The sequence below is a fragment of the Malaclemys terrapin genome, chromosome 22 (assembly GCF_027887155.1).
Source record: "Malaclemys terrapin pileata isolate rMalTer1 chromosome 22, rMalTer1.hap1, whole genome shotgun sequence".
NCBI lineage: Eukaryota > Metazoa > Chordata > Testudines > Emydidae > Malaclemys > Malaclemys terrapin.
Genome location: NC_071526.1, coordinates 13,141,915 through 13,158,834, shown reverse-complemented (window position 1 = coordinate 13,158,834; position 16,920 = coordinate 13,141,915). Strand labels below are relative to the sequence as shown.

General features: G+C 47.2%; 1 protein-coding gene across 2 annotated transcripts in view; it reads right to left on the bottom strand.

The window, feature by feature from the left end:
• Nucleotides 1–2,043: 2,043 nt before the first annotated feature.
• FNDC5 (fibronectin type III domain containing 5) overlaps nt 2,044–16,920 on the bottom strand; it is a 40,015-nt gene continuing 25,138 nt past the window's right edge. For both annotated transcript variants that reach the window (XM_054011925.1, XM_054011926.1), the window contains exons 3-7: nt 15,627–15,742; nt 13,887–14,085; nt 11,125–11,214; nt 5,673–5,806; nt 2,044–2,733 (exon numbers count right to left, since the gene is read on the bottom strand). In XM_054011925.1, the coding sequence (XP_053867900.1) occupies nt 2,692–2,733; nt 5,673–5,806; nt 11,125–11,214; nt 13,887–14,085; nt 15,627–15,742 (581 nt within the window). In that variant the 3' untranslated portion in view covers nt 2,044–2,691. The remainder of the gene's footprint in view (nt 2,734–5,672; nt 5,807–11,124; nt 11,215–13,886; nt 14,086–15,626; nt 15,743–16,920) is intronic.

Genomic DNA, 16,920 nt, shown 5'->3' with positions numbered 1-16,920 from the left:
GTCTTTATCTCTCTCTCCCTTCCTTATGTAGCACCTCTTTAGATAAAGTATATTCTTATTAAATCCTTTCGGTTGATAGTTCCTGAAAACATCTGCATTAAGAGAGTCAGCTGCATTTGATAGCTTGGAATTCCTTTCTGGTACGAGTGGATTTGCTTCCTAGCCTACATTTGTTTTTCTCGCTAATAGCATTATTACCTTACCTTTAAAGCCTGCAGTTATGGAGCATAATGATACACTCCTTTTGCCAGCTGCCATATCATGGCTTGAATACTTAACTGTGAACAAGCATCTATGCCTCACATTTTAATTTCTCCATCTCTTAAAGAACAACAAGTGCATCACTGTTGGAATAGAAATAGCTTAAAAACCTGTCACTAGGAAACAATAACAATTACTTTCAAAAATGGGGAATGTTCTCTGCATTCCCAGAAACATTTTTTGTATAAAAAAAATCACCCTGATAAATTACCCAGGCTGAATTTCTGCAGCAGCAGCTAGGTTAGAGTTTAGGGCCTTATTTGCTTGTCTGCACTAAGATTATGACAGAACATCTCTTATCATTTTGTACATGCCATACCATCTGTTCTAAGTCTTCCTTTATAGGTAGGCGATAGAAACGTCATTCAGAATCCTTCTCATAAGATGCGTACTAAGCCTGAGACATTCCCGTAGACATCTACTGACTAAGTAGGGCTGTGGCTCTACTTACGTTGTAGCTTCTTGCTCACCTTAGCCCACAGCCTAATCAAAGTTAACCCCCCATTGAACCTTTACTGCTGCCTGCAACCAGGGAGAGGGAGAAAACCGCTAAACTCATGATCCCTCAGATCTGGGTAGAAGATCCCCACCTTCTATTTCATGCATTTTGCCCCAGTGTAGGCCAAGAGGAATCATCCCTAAACTCAGGTATTTACAAGGAAAGATGTGCCTTGAATCTTTTATTGTACATTAAAAAGTGGTTATTGCTCCAACTGTATCAGAGGTATTGACCTCTCCCTCGTGGTGGTGGGGAGTAGCTTTTGGCTAAGGATCCAATTTAGAAAACTATGGGTGGGGCTGGCCCCCTCCCTGAAACTGGCAGTGGGGAAGCCCTTGTTTATAAAATGCCTCTGCATGCAAACCTCCCAGTGCCTTTCTCTTGGACTGACTACTTGAGAAAGGCTAATGGATATCAAAGGGGAAAGAGGTCTAAACTCAGTGACAACCAGCCTGTTTCTTTGCAGTGGCTTTTGAATCATTGTCTTGCCGGAATGCAAATTTGTTTGCAATGGGAGGATTTAAATCCGATTTGGGCCAACCCATCTTAATATTTGATGGAATGATTAGGATCCCATGTTATCCCCCAGCATGTATGGAATGGTCTTGTAGAGTAATTAAACAAATACATATAAAAGCCTGCTGGCAAAGCTCTGATAGTAAATCTCTTCCATTTGATGACCTCTCACCTACCAGCCTCAAAACATTGCAAGTCACAGGGAACTTGTCAACTTATGAACATAAAGCAGTTATTAAACTAGAGGAGACTCCTCCCTTCCCTCCCCACATTTCTGGAGGAGTTAGGAAGGACTCTTAACAAACACCTGGCAATACAGGGTCAAGATGAATAGTGGAGACACGAAGTGGAAGAAGAACCAGATCCACTCACTGGAACCCCAGTAAAAGAAGTATCTAGTTAAGGAGTGTCCTTGGCCATCATTGGGCAGGGATCCCTTGGAAGTGAATGGGATAGCTGTCAGCACTAGAAACCTAGTATCCTTGCATAGCAACCATTATCATCATGACTTTGTTTTTTGTTTTTTTCCCCCCACTAACTGGCTACATAAGGACCATTTGTTACACTACAGGTGGAATCAGTCAGGCCCAGTCGTAAATATCATAAAGAAATGGTCCAAGTTCTCCTGGAACCAAAACAACGGTTGGCTTCTTGTCTCTGTTGGTCTGTGCCCCACAGTGTTTTGAATTCCACCCTGCTTACCTAAGGTGGATTACAGCATTGGAGAATAGGAGAGATGGCAAAAATAGAGACAAGTGCTGCAGATCTCAACTGGAGAGCTGCCGGCAAAGTGGTGACCATCCAGATGGAAACTGTAATGTGCCTTTGTTAAAAACAAACATACAAAAAAATCCCACCTGCAAAATGTATTACACGCCACACATGAGTGCTATGGAGTGAGATTAGAGTACACCGCAGCCACAATCCTTTTCTATGCCACTGTCTACTGTTTCTTTCTCGGTTCTCTGAAGAGAAGTGGCAAATGCAGCCTGAGCCCATGTTGATGCTGTCAACACGCGGCGACAGTGAAGCAAAATACAATGAAATTGTGTGATCTCCAAAGAGAGGCAAATCGCTCCAGGGGAGAGAGGCGGCGGGAGGGTGGAAGATGAGTCTGTTGGGATTTGTTGCAGCCTGGGTGAATTGTGAGTCCGATACAGAATCGCCTGAGGCATCAGTTTCACAGAAGCTTTTCCTTCTCAGACAGTGGCTTATGTGGGTTTTTTTTTTTTCAGGATTTTTTCTCTCTCTCCAGTTGTCTTTTGCAGAGCAAGGGCAAGGAGATTTATGCCAGAACTTGACAACCAGTAGGTCTCTCCAAACCTCTCCAACAGTATTTCACTTCCCCAGTCATCAGGGCTCAGAAGCAGAGAGGGAGAGCGAGAAATGGAGTCCATCTATCGGATGGCAGGCTGTCATGCTTCGATGATATTCACTGAAGGCTTGTTTTTTGGAAACTAGGAGAGGGGGGAAAAGAGGGAGAAATGTAGAGCTTGTTAAGGAAAAGCCATCAGAGATGTGTTCCGTGCAGTGGTGAATTTGTAAATGGTCCTGTTGCCTGCTGCATAATGAAAATGGGGTGGTGCTGGTGTTAACACTGGCTATAACTGCTGGGCAAAGAAACACTCTGAGTACTTGACTCTGGATTTTAGAGGCCCAATTTATTATCAGCCTGCACCTTGTGCAACTGTTTACACCAGTGCAAAATGCTATAATTCTGCTTTCTTGGCATTTCCTCCCACTTTGCACAGAGGTAATTGATTACACAAGGGGTAGAACAATGATAAGCTGGCCCCTAGTAATCCAGGGGTATGTTATGGTGATGGTGTGACTTAGTATCATGAGCATTGTTTCTGAAATACATAAACTGCCTGGAACCTCAAATTCAGATGCTATCAATGAAGTTTACGCCAGTGTTACTCCAGCAAATGGAGATCAGAATTTTATCCTAGTTCTTTGGGCAGCCTGCTGCCCAGTTATGGTGCACAACCCACCCAGGGAAAGCCAAGGGTTCACAACTGCAAAATCCACCCAGGCTAGTTGGGTCTACTGCTTGCTCAATGTTGCTGGGGCAAATGTTTGATCCCAAGGGATTGCGGGTGGCTACAGAAGGATCGTGACACATAAGGCTGTCACTCTGTCGTAAATTGCCCCTGCACTGGGCAGGGTGAAGGAACAGTGACAGGAGTAATGCCAACAACAGCAGAGTTAACAAAATATTGAGCACCTTTTCCTAAACTGTACCAGTTCATCACCAAGAAGGGCAGTCTGCCAGAGCTGGAAACAAAGTGTCATCAAAATTCGTAGAGCCAAGGGGACAGAAAGTGTTAAGCAGCTTGGTTGCATCCCTAGCCCTTTCCTTCTCTCTCTGGAATTAAACACGGAGCTGCTGCTCACTTTCCAAACCATGGGTATCCCCACCAATCATCCTGGAGATCCAGGACTATAGAAATTAAAGTGGAGGGAAGCATTTGAATCTGGAAGAAAGTGGCATGTTTGAACTGGCAGCTCACAGAGAGAGCCCTGCTATTGTTTTAAGTATCAGGGGGTAGCCGTGTTCGTCTGTAGCTACAAAAACAAGGAGTCTGGTGGCACCTTAAAGACTAACAGATTTATTTGGGCATAAGCTTTCGTGGGTAAAAACCTCACTTCTTCAGATGCATAGAGTGAAAGTTACAGATGCAGGCATTATATACTGACACAGGGAGACCCGGGAGTTACTTCGCAAGTGGAGAACCAGTGTTGACAGGGCCAATTCAAGCAGGGTGGGTGTAGTCCACTCCCAATAATAGATGAGGAGGTGTCAATTCCAGGAGAGGAAAAGCTGCTTCTGTAATGAGCCAGCCACTCCCAGTCCCTATTCAAGCCCAGATTCATGGTGTTAAATTTGCAAATGTTTTGTTAAGCCCTGATCCTGCAAGTTACTGGCTGTGGAGGGATTCCTCTGCCCACACAGAACCCCACTGATTTCAGTATTGCTCTGTATGAGCCCCGCACAGTCAGTTGCGGGATCAGAGCCTTGACCTGTTGCTTGTTGAGTTATCCTCAGTCTCTAGGCTTTGCCCATGCCATACTTAACTGATCCTGGTGAGGTTCTGCATAACCTGTTTCAAAGAATTAGCAGGAACAGCTTCTTTTGACACAGGCCTCTTCATATTGTGATGTAAAATCTAAGTCTCGTTTTCAACAGTGGTGCCAATAAATATAAATATATAAGCCTTCAGATTTGATTATATCTCATGGGAAATCAGGGTTGTGCTTAGAGCTGGGTGAATAGTTAAAAGAAAAATAAAATTTTGAATTATTTGTATTGCGGTAGTGCCTACGAGCCTTAGCTATGGATCAGGACCCCACTGTGCAAGGTGCTGTACAAACACAACAAAAAGACAGTCCTGCTGTGCTAAAATTCTCTTAAAATTCCAATTCTTGTTGGCTGCGTTCAAGCCACTTCTGCATCCACTTTCTGACGACATCCTAGCAAGTGTCTTTATTGCCAGAAATGTTCATGGGATGGCTGTTGTAGAAGATTTGTGCAGAGTTTTGAATTCGTAACCATCCATATTCACATCTCACACCTGCTTCTACAGAGTTTCACCCATTCAATGAGGGAATAGGGAATGTCTCATGTGACCCATGTGCCTAATCAGAAGTAACTAACTCAGCTCGAACTCTGAATGCTCACAATGAACTCCTCAAAAATGAGCAGGAATGGGAATTAGTGAATAATTTCAAACAATGAATAAATGAAAGACCATTAGGATCAGCTCCTGAACAATTTGGAAACAGGAAAAAAAAGTTAAATTAATTGAATAAATGATTTGGTGCAAATTATTTGCCCAGCTCTAGTTACATTATAGATGTCATTTGCCACAACATATCTTAAACCTCATAGCAGCTCCTTCTCTTAAACAGCTGATAAGCTGTTATCTGAGAACAGCCATAACATCCCCTCTGCCTCTAGCATTCTGACCTGTAATTGCTGCTGTGGGGTTCGGAACATAGCAGTTTTGGCTTCCCCCTTTCAGATTATAGTCCATCACCCAAATACAGCACTTTTCATCCAAAGATCTCAAAATGCTTTACAAATGCGGGTTGATATTATTACCCTAATTTCACTGAGGGGGAAACTGAGGCACGGAGATTAAGTGATTTGGCCAAGGCCACCTAGTGAGTGCTAGAGTTGGGAATGAAACCCAGGATCCTGACTTGCAGTTGTACTTTCAAGCCATGCTGTTTCCCTTGTCAGGGGGGCCCCACTTCTACACATTGGCCCAATAGAGAGAATGTTCTAGCTGGGATCCTTAACAGAAGGTTGGTTTTCAGGTTAATTCGGCGGAAGCCCAGCTGGAAATTGATTGGCTGCCTCATCCCCCACTGTGTGCCGACAGCATCTTACCTTGCTGCGCAGGAGCCCTCCGCTCTGGTGCTCCGGAGTGCTGCTCTCAGACGCACTCTTGGCTTTCTCCTTGTTGTTATTTGGTTCGTTATCTTTGATGATGTCATACTGCCTGCAAAACAGGGCGATCACTCCTAACAGGAAAAAGTGTTAGAGGTCACATGAATGAGCCAGGGCTTTGGAACCTGCAGTGATCAGAGCCCATTCGCCTGCTGCTGTGCTCCTTGTGGCAGAGACCTCAGCAGCATTGACACCAAGTCCCAAAGATCCTTTTTTAATCCGACGCGACGGGCTCTGGCTGCTTCCTTCACAGTGCCAAATTCCACTCTCACCCAGTCAGACAAGGTCAGGAGATTACTTGTACTCCCACTTCCCTTTCATTAAACAGGACAAATGTTTTAAGCTTCCCATTTGGATCGCCGTTTACACGGACCATGGCAGGAGGTTTAGGGTGACCTTTGCTTTGCAAGCACAGGGGCATCTGGGAATTCCCATTAGTTGGAAATGCGCCCTCAAAGCTTTCTTTTTCTGAAGCAAAGAGGGGTGCAGTTGAGCTGGAGGTTGTGATGAATGACCTGTGTCTGCCTGCTGATGAAACAAACCAGGCTCTCCTGCTCAGCAGGACAACGTCTGCAAATTTATGACAGCTACAGCAGGACGAGCTGCCAGCGGAAATGTCCTCCCACACATTTAGGGGTGTGGAGAACAAAGCAGGGGCAGCCATGACAAATGAAGAGAGTGAACATGTCTTTCCCAGCGGCTTTTGTGTTATGTTCTGACCAAATAACCACCTTTCTACCTGCCGGTTTCCAACGCAAAGTAACAGAGGTGGCAGGAAGGGCAACGGATAAGGTCGTTGCTTCTTGCCTACTGGAAAAGGATCCAACTCACATAACAATAATACTCTGAATGTATATAGAGTTTTCCATCTGTCAGTCACAAAGCACTTAACAGTGATAGGTGTTGTTATAGGAGTTGTCGCCAGGTAGTGCTGTTAGACAAGTTCTTTCTTGCATGCAAGTAAATTGTCAGCCGTGGGAAGACGGTTGCATAAAAGTATCATCGTCCTCATTTCAGATGAGAGATGCAGGCAAAGTGAGCAAAGCCAGTACTAGAACCCGGGTCTTGACACCAAGTCATGCCCCCTGCACTGGTCATCAGAGAAGCTTAGTGTAGAAAGTGAACATGTATGTACATTCAGATGAACCGTAGTTCCCATTCACCAATAATTCCACACTTGAGTCTCAGATGGCTCTGCCACAGGGCTCGGAAAAATCATGGTCAGAATGAAACTTTGTAAATAGTTCATCAGCTCCAGTGAGATTTTCTTTACCCACCCACGTTTGGTAAATGGCAGTCGTTTGTCTAGAAGGGGAATTTACAAGCCTCTTTCAGGATGTTGGACAATTCTGTGCTCACATTATGAGTTGAGTTTCGGAAGATGAAGCTTAATTACTTGTCTAGATTAACCCTTTTTAGCTACCTTGTTTAATTATTTTACCCCCCAAATGATTTTTACAGGGTAGGAGATTTAGCTCTTCATGTGCAGAGACAGTAACTTCTTTATCTAACTATTTTAAAGGATCAGGGATTGTAGACAGTGACTGAAACCCAATCTAACCCTGTGGAAAGCAGGTACCAATGCATGGTGAACTCAAGATTTTTCCAGTGGGAAAAAAGTATATATGAATCTTATCTGGTTGCTGCTAGTCCCTCTGGATTCACTTACAGTTGGAAAGAATCTGGGGGAACAAGCCAGGACACCATTTAAGCCCCCTGCCTTTTTATTTAAACTATTAACCACCAAAATTTGTTGTCAGATCTCAGATTTGTGACTGGATTTCATCTCCTCCTATCTCGGGGGCGGGGAAGGGGAATCCCATCTCAGCTGAGTTTAGCATAAATGGGCCAGATCCTCTGCTGGTGTAAATTTGACCCAGCTGCACTGAAGTCAGCAATTTACACTGCAGAGATTTAAGCCCACTGTCTCGTGAGGACACGATTTAACCCTTCAAACTCTATCAATCTTCAGGGCTTTATTAATAAATAAGAAACTACACGCGCACACAAAATTATAAGAATGTTAAGGTGGTTAGTCTTACAAAAGCCAGGCAATGACCCGGATCCTGCTCAAGTCGTGCAAAGGGGCTGTAAAGTCAGCAATCAGTCAAGGATTCCCCCAGCATGAGGAAATCCAAGGGTGGCACAGAACTGACATAGCAGACTATGCCACCCCCTTTTACAGCTACTGGCATAGGGAGCATGTTGATGGCATGGCTAGGGGGAAGGGGTTTCAGCTCTCACAATCCCTGACTGAATGGAGCTCAAGCACAGCTGAAGAATGAACCCATTGTCCAGAATCCCTATTTCATAGGGAAAGTCTCCAGCCTTCAACAGTTAAGGGACAGAACTATCACACATTGCTCTAACACCTGAGCAAAAGGAAGACACGTTTTACCCTCTCCTGTGAGCCCCCTGGCATGTTCTTGAAAGAGAGCTGGGGATTGTCCCCTCAACCACACAGCTCTAGCTTTGGTTGGCTTCTTTCCAACCGTCGCAGTTTTTCTGCACACACAATGTACGTAGACTGTTCCTATGCTCAGGACAATGGGAGTAAATACCAACTGTACTTCATGGGTTATATAAGCTACTTTACCGTAAATGTCCTTGCATGCCAGTTCCCTTGTTTCACCTGAAATATCTTCCCCCGACCAATGTGACTGTGTGGCTCACGAGTAAAACATCGTGCTGTTTCATGAATGTTTTATGTTGTAGCAGCAGCAGAAGCAGCTGCTGAACGGAGGCCAGAGGAAGCTGGCTCTCTATACAGAAAACAAACGAGCACAAACTTTCTTTTCCATTCACTCATGGCACCCTGAGCCCAACCTGGGCAAGCCATAGTGCTGGCGGCTGATCAAAGGAGTAAGGGTGCACTCTCCTTATACATTTGCTAGATTAAAACAGATGGGCCTGCTCCTCCTCTGGTATAAACCGATGTAGCTCAAAGGGGTGATGCCAGTTTACACCAGGAGAAGATCTGATCTCAAACTCATCATGGGGAATTCTTTGCTTTCCTGAGCTCCCTGGGTGGTTTATTTCTTTTTTAAAATTGTATGGAAGGATTTTGATGCCAGGGTGGAGTTTGCAGATGACACTAAGCTGGGGGGAGAGGTAGATATGCTGGAGGGAAGGGACAGGGTCCAGAGTGACCTAGACAAATTGGAGGATTTGGCCGAAAGAAAGCTGATGAGGTTCAACAAGGACAAGTGTGGAGTCGTGCACTTAGGACGGAAGAATCCCATGCAACGCTACAGGCTGGGGACCGACTGGCTAAGCAGCAGTTCTGCAGAAAAGGACCTGAGGATTACAGTGGATGAGAAGCTGGATATGAGTCAAGAGTGTGCACTTGTTGCCAAGAAGGCCAACGGCATATTGGGCTGCATTAGTAGGAGCATTGCCAGCAGATCGAGGGAAGTGATTATTCCCCTCTATTTCGCACTGGTGAGGCCACATCTAGAGTATTGCATCCAGTTTTGGGCCCTCCACTACAGGAAGGGTGGGGACAAATTGGAGACAGTCCAGCGGAGGGCAGTGAAAATGATTAGGGGGCTGGGGCACATGATTTATGAGGAGAGGATGAGGGAACTGGGCGTATTTAGTCTGCAGAAGAGAAGAGTGAGGGGGGATTTGATAGCAGCCTTCAACTACCTGAAAGGGGGTTCCAAAGAGGATGGAGCTCAGCTGTTCTCAGTGGTGGCAGATGACAGAACAAGGATCAATGGTCTCAAGTTGCAGTGGGGGAGGTCTGGGTTGGATATTAGGGAAAACTATTTCACTAGGAGGGTGGTGAAGCACTGGAATGGGTTCCCTAGGGAGATGGTGGAATCTCCTTCCTTAGAGGTTTTTAAGGCCTCGCTTAACAAAGCCCTGGCTGGGATGATTTAGTTGGGGATTGGTCCTGCTTTGAGCAGGGGGTTGGACTAGATACCTCCTGAGGTCTCTTCCAACTCTAATCTTCTATGATTTATTGACCCACCTGTTAGCGGCCCCTTCCAAGCCACTATTGTCTAAGGAAATCCCGTGGGCAATCCTACTGCAAAGTGCTCCAGGATTGAAAAAGTGCAGAGGGGATCTTTGCTCCATCCTGCCACAGCACCAAGCGCTCTTCAGTCACAGCTGTGGGTCTGACCCTCCAGTATTACCGTTTAAATCAGATGGGCCCCGAACCTGTAGCCCCGATGCAGCAAAGCTCCCATTGAATCAATGGGATTTTTGGTTGCATGAGGATCAAGCCACGATTTTCAAAAATGGGTTTAGGTTCCTAAGTCCACGTTTAGGTAAAACACGTGGCTGGACTTTAAAAAGTGCTGTGCACTCAGCAGCTACATTTGGCATTTAGCTCGCTTGTCGTTGCTACAAATTTACCATTTTCCTCCCTTGCCGTTGGCCTCTCCCACCCATGGGTTCATACGTTTTAAGACCAGAAGGGACCATTAAATCATCTAATTTAGGCTGATGTCACTGGAGCGCTGTAGTGTGACTCTCTCTCTCTCTCACACACACACACAGCCACACACAAATTCTTCAGACTGGGGCACTTCCTTGTACAGTTTCATCCTATACCACTCATAGACCTTTGCAGATTGGTTGCTCACAGAGTCTTCATCCTTTCCAGAGCCTCATCGATAATAGTACAGAGTTGACCAGTTTTGCTCTCAGATGTGTGGGAAATTTGCCCTGTAAACAATTCTTTTTATTCTTATACCAGATTTTAAAAGGATTCAGGTTCATTCCTGACCTGATATTTTATGTTTGAATGCTCCAGATCATTTGTTCTTTTAACAGTTCAATCATTGTACTAGATCTCAAACGTGGGGTTTAGTAAATATAGAATGACGGATGCTTGAGAGTGAGACAGGAGGCTGTAACTCACTCTTGATTTGTGATGTTTGTCTTTAGAATATTGCCACACCTCTTCAGAAGAATTATTGGCTTGTGTGTGACCTGCAGGCATGTAATGGGCCAGATATAGTGACAGTGGCACACTTCAATTGGGCTGCGTTATGTTAATGAAACAGAAGGGGCTGGATTCTGGTGTGGGGTTAAGGGGATTACCATCAATTTTTTTTCTGGAAGGATTGAGAATGTAGGATTTGCCTCAGCAGATCAGACAATTGATTCATTAAATCCATTATACTACCTCCTGCTGTACTAAATGAGACTACTTCAGCCAGTCCGGTATCCTGCCTCCAGCAGTCGCCAATACCTGATGCTACAGAGGAAGGTGAAATGCACTTATATCCAAATGTGCAATGCTGTATACAGGGGGCCAGGGTAGGGATTACTCTGCATATCTCTTCCTGGCCATCATGGGTGTATATTCTCACACACATACACCCACACACATGACTCTGGGACATTACATGCCTTCGTCATAGGGACTGCTACCAACCTGCCCACATGAATAACACCACGACAATGATGAGAATTTCCCCAGCTCGCAGCTGCTGGTTCTTCCCCATCTCCTTCATCGTCACCTCATCTGCACAGGGGAGAGAGAGACAATGAGTTCCATTTGTGCAGTGAGTTCAGTCAGACTCTGCCTGCTCCTTTCACATGCTCCTTCCCCTCCCCCCAAACTCACCGATATTTAGTGAGCAAAACTGGGTGGCTGCAGCTCTGAAAACCCCTTGGAAGATTTGGAAATATAAACCCCCAACTGACCACATTAAAATCTCTCACTGGACACCCGTTGAACTATGTGCCCCAGCTTGGACGGTGAGTGCACAAGGTTCAAAAGTAGCATGAATTGTTCAGAGTCATCACACCTCAGTCAGCTGTTAGCATCCCCGTTCCTTTCTCTCTCTGTTGGAGTTTTCTGTGCACCCATCACTGGAGTATCTCCACACTGTGTATTCTAGCCATCGCATCACTATTCTGGGCAGAATTCCTGCCCGCCCAGCTCAGGATTTATGCCCTGTAGTATGCAGGGTCGGCATAATCTTTTTCAGCAGAGCTGCGGGATGCAGGAATGAGTAGTACCTCTTCACAAGCCATAATGGACAGCCCTGGCCTCGAAGGACCAAGAAGATTGCAGTTCAGATCTCCCGGGAAGCAGACAATGCTCTTCTCAGTGTTTTCAGATGAACAGCAATTCATTATTGACAGGCTCCGAATCATTTCAGCAGAAAGAGTCAAGAACTCACAGCATCCTAGGAACCGTGGATGAGAACCCTGCAATACAATCTGGCCTAACCTAATCATCTAGTAACCCTTTATAACCTGGACTCCTGCTCCTCCCTGACCCCTGTTCATTAGTGCGCCTTGCTGCTGCAGAACATCTCTTTGACTTGCCTTGGCACCATCTGATTTTGGCTGGATGTCTGCTCAGAAGGGACAAATTAAAAAGCACTTCCCTGACTGGCAGTAGCTGATTTGGCAGAAACATTTCAGATTTTAAAAAAGCAGATATCCATTGGTGTCTCTTAGAATCCAAGTGCAGGGAGGTTTCGTGAGTCTCTCACAGCCTCATCTTAATGCTGCTGCAGCATCCCTGGCATGGATCCCCAGGAGTTCTGTCCCAAACTGCGTGCAGAGTCGGACCAAGAATTTCCCCAGGCACTCTTCATTTGCTAGGCTGATTGGCATGCTCCTGCCAGACACTAGTCCTGAGAACAGTCCTCATTCCCTCTGCCTCTAAGCTGCCCCCTGAGGAAAGAGCAATGGAGATTCAGGTGCTGGCAGCACGAGCGGCTGGGGTTCTAGGCATTAGTTTACTGAAACAGGCTGGGCTTGCTGTGGTTAATGTGATATACAAAAGTCACATTACCAGCAAGGATTCTTGTGTCCTTACCATTAGGGAGTACCCCAGTCTGGACACTAGTATGGTCTCAGACTGCAGTCTGAGATGTGTAGCTGGTATGTGTTAGATTCCTCTACACTCATTTAAACTCTCTTAGTGCTGCTTATCCCACTTACTGGTGTGAGTTTAAGGGAGTCTAGGCTGAGGGAACTTGCTTGCCCAGCAGCTGGAAGATGCAATAAGAAAGTAGGGACGGCCTCCTTTAATTTACACATCCTTATTCCGCCCTGTCAGTTGCTTTCCATGCTGCACACCTCACTGCTGGCTTCTTGACATGAGTTACACCAGCTTAGCCTCTCTGAGATGCATTCACACTCAGGTAGACCCAGTGCATTGACTCAGAGGTGATGTAAAGGGGGGGTGAATTGCACACCAGTGGGAGGGGCTGAGTCTGAAGGAACATAAATTGGTGTAACATGCACATTTAGGGAGCCATCTGAAGGTATAACATTGCCATCACTCCCCGTAGGCTCAGTCTCACCTCAGAATTTGGCCTTTCAGGTATAGGGGACTGAATGGCCTGAGGCAGTGGGATGAAAGAGGGAGGATTTTCCCGCTACATCCCGGTTTCCAATCTGACCCTTGTTAGTTTCCTCTAGAACACCCCACCCCAGTCATGGGGAGAGAGTGAGAGATCAGCAGAAGCTGCCAGTGACTTCAGGGGGCAGTTGAGGCCAGGAGCAGTTCTGCGGCTGACCCCATCATGTCATCTTCAGGCACTTTCACTAACACGGGCACCCGTGAATTGTTCGTTTTTTTGTTTGTTCCCCAGCGTCTGAATAAACAATGAGGGTCAGGTCCTCCACTGGTGAAAACTGGCATAGCTCCACGTTAGCTGAGCCACACCAACGTTCACCGGCTGAGGATTAGGCCGAGATCTCATCTCTGTATTGGTGTTTTTCACTGACGTTCTATTTTTGCCTCAGGGAGCTGAACCTACCAGAGATCAGGTCTTGTCACAGTATTTCCACCATCCAAGAACTCCCAACGCCTGAGCCTTAGCCTGGGTCTCAGAAACGTTTCTATGGGCCAGTAACAAACACCCATGGAGAATGTAAACAGGAATTCTAGAACCTGTGTGTAACATGCAGGCTAAGAGCGTCCCAGGACACTACACACTTGGCCGACGTGTTACGTCTGCACATCCCCCATGCCCAGTCCTGTGTGTAGTTACACGGGTCTGATCCCACTGACTACAATGGGACTGCATCAAGCGAATTTAGTCCTGCCTGCATTTAGCTCGGCTGGTCTGATTTTTGAATGCAACAGGCACTGTTTCCCACTTTGCTAGGCAACACTGCCCTGCCTCTGGGGCAGCCCCTGGGGCCATGCAAGAACTCGCCCACACTTGCCTTTATTCTTTGAAGCCAGCTTCTCGGCTTCCCTGGGGGTCTTGAAGAGGACGGGTTCACTGGCGGGACTCTGGCCCTGGATGCTGATGGACTGGACGTGCACAATGTACTCGGTGTCCTCCTCCAGGTCCCAGAGGGCGCACGAGCGGGTGGTGGTGTTCACCTCTTGGATAAAGCGCAGCATCCGCACATCCTTCTTCTGCAAGCCCAAGGCAGGAAAGCACAGGAGCTCAGAGGTGACGGACGCCTTGCTACATAGACGCGTTCCACTGCTCCCCAGGGCCCCTGACAGCACCTTAGTGCTGCCATTTAAAGTCCCCCTAGCCCGTGCGTAGGAGGAAAGACTCTAATCTGATCACAGGCTTCTCAAGCAGTGAGAGCAGCTACAGCTGCTTTTATGCAAGCGGGTGCAGGTGACAGCCACTCGCTCATCCAACTTGCCAGAAACAATGGGCCCAGCCCTCCGCCCACTGACATCACTGACACAAGTGTAACTCCACTGACTTCAATGGAGACACTCCTGATTGATACTGGCCCAGTACTTGTAGCAGGTGACCTGGTAAAGGCTTGGTGGAGGGGGCTGGTTCCATTTCCCCTGAGGTTCAGAACCAGTTGGATGAATGGTTCAGACTCTGGATTGCTCTAGTATTTATCCGTAGCCTAAGGGCACGGGCGTGCAAGGCCCATATCACCTGGTAACACGCGCCATCTCCCAGGAGCTCGCTCACTAGCTTGAGCTTGTACAACGTCACATCGGAGCCGGAGCCACAAATTCCACTCAAAGCATCCGGAGCTTCTGGGTGAAATCCATCCTGTGCAGAGCCCAGCACAAGGCTTCTAGTGTCCCCGGCTCCTCGGAGATGTCGTGGTGCCGATGTTTTGTGCTGGCCTCCGCACGGGTGAATCTCATCCTCTATGAATGAAATGGCAACCTCCCAGTGCTGGCTTTAAAGAGATGTGCTCTCATCTTCCCCAGGGAGAAGCTTCTCATTGTTCTAGCCCTGTCGGCACTTACCCACTGGGCAGAGCTATTGCTGACATTTGGGGCTGATGCTAGCCCTGTCAGGTTGCATTTTCTGCCTAGTCACCTTTGGGCCCTGGAAGCGTGAAGATATTAAATCATTCTGGCCTGCTCCTTCTCTCACTGAAGTCAGCAGCAAAACTCCCAGGGACATGCCTGGGAGCAGCCTCAGGCCCTGAGCCAATTTGTGTGCAGAGCTATAACTGCTTTCCCTGCCATGAGATGTAACTAAGAGCTGGGTGGGGCATGAGGTGGAGATGGATAGGGGAGTCCTTCAAACTAGCCCTTCTCCAGTCTCCTGAACCACTGAATCCCCTAAGGGCATTTCGCTGATGGATCAGTTCCCCCGCTCAGCCCCTTTGCTGTGAAGACCATGAGTTGCTTTGCACGGTCACCCCTGTTCCTGGGGGTAATCACCCTGGTTGATGCTAACTTGTCTACTCCCCTGTCAGTGTGTAGCGCTTCTCTGTCCCCAGGATTATACATTTGGGGCATGTCCTAAATCCAAACCCATGGAAATGGGTTAAGGTGAAGGAAGAGGCTGATTCCGTGTCAGAGCTCTGCAAGAGCCTGGTGAGAGCTGCAGGCAGTCCGGGCTGCACCATTATAAATCCAGAGTTTGCCCTTTCTTCCCTGCTCCTAAGGCCCAAAGCAGGTGGGGTAGAGCTGAGGGGGACCCAGCACATGTGGAGAGGAGGGGGGCCATATGGTGAGGATACCTGCTGGGAGATTGCAAATCCAATAACAACTTCATCCTCCAGAACATCCCAGGTCACAACAGCCGAGTTGGCCTTCAGATGTTTGACTGTGACATTGACTGGGGCGGATGGGCTGTCTGCAAGGAGACAAAACACAAGCTTTATGGCAAAGTCACTGATGCAGGCAGGAGACAGGGAAGGAGCTAGAGAGGAGGAGCAGTCGATTCCTGTAGGGCATCAGACATGGTTTCCTGCAATAAGAGGAAACAGGATTTAACCCAGGTCAGCCACTGCCCCTCAGCTAGGGGAGTTTGGGGGCTGCAGATGCCTTTCACCTGTGTAGTGGCTCCAGGTGTGTGGAACTTTGAGACATAGACACACCATGGTTTTGGGGGCCGTTAAATTCTCCAGCCCCCTTGGATGATTTAGAGTGGCATTAAACCTGCATGTAAAATATTTAACCCTTTAGACACTGCATCCCAAACTCATGCTGATAACGCTTTTACGCCACACAACGCCATCACACGCTCTTCATCTAGTCTATCACACGCACCCCTGCTTTCTCCGTGAGAGCTTGCCCGGGCTGCAGTGAGAGTGAAAAGCAAACAGCACCCTGCCTGGGTACTCAGCATGTCGCCGAGGGTGGTGCTGGTGCCCTAGTTAATGCCCTGGGGGATTTGAAACCCACACGCAGTGAAGAGGGGGATGTTTCTTTTATTGTTATTTCCCTGCTGCTTTGAAATGCTGATGCTTTACAAGCCCCCTGGTGGTGCCACAAGGCCAGGGTGGGCAGAAGTTAGGTCTCCTATGATTTATTTATTTTAAATGGCCACATTTGTAAGGCTGATGAGCGGACAGCTGACAGGCTGACTGATCAGAGCTCTTCAAAGTGAGGGACTGGCTGAACTTCCAACCAACCCTTCTGGCTTCGAACGAACAGGAAAGCAATGACCCTGTGCCCCCTTCCAAACAACACTGTCTGTCAAGCCTGGGAGCGTCCATTGCCAGCGGGTGTGATCATGCTCCAAAAGCTCCAGGAATCAGTAACGAGGCAATTAGGAATGGGAGGGTCTAGACAAGGCATCGGGCCTGGATGGGTTCCAGACCACAGTCCTTCAGGAAGCAAATAAGAAAGTCCCTGGCCCAGATTGTTGGAATCTCACAAAAGGCTGGGCAGGGGCTTGAAATGGAGCAGTAACTAATGATCGGTGGCTCAAAGAGTTTGCAGAGGGAAGATCCTTTATTCGATCAGGTCAGCATCAATCAGAAATTGTTGCCATCTGTTCCGTGGCCCAGGTGAAACGCATTTGTGATC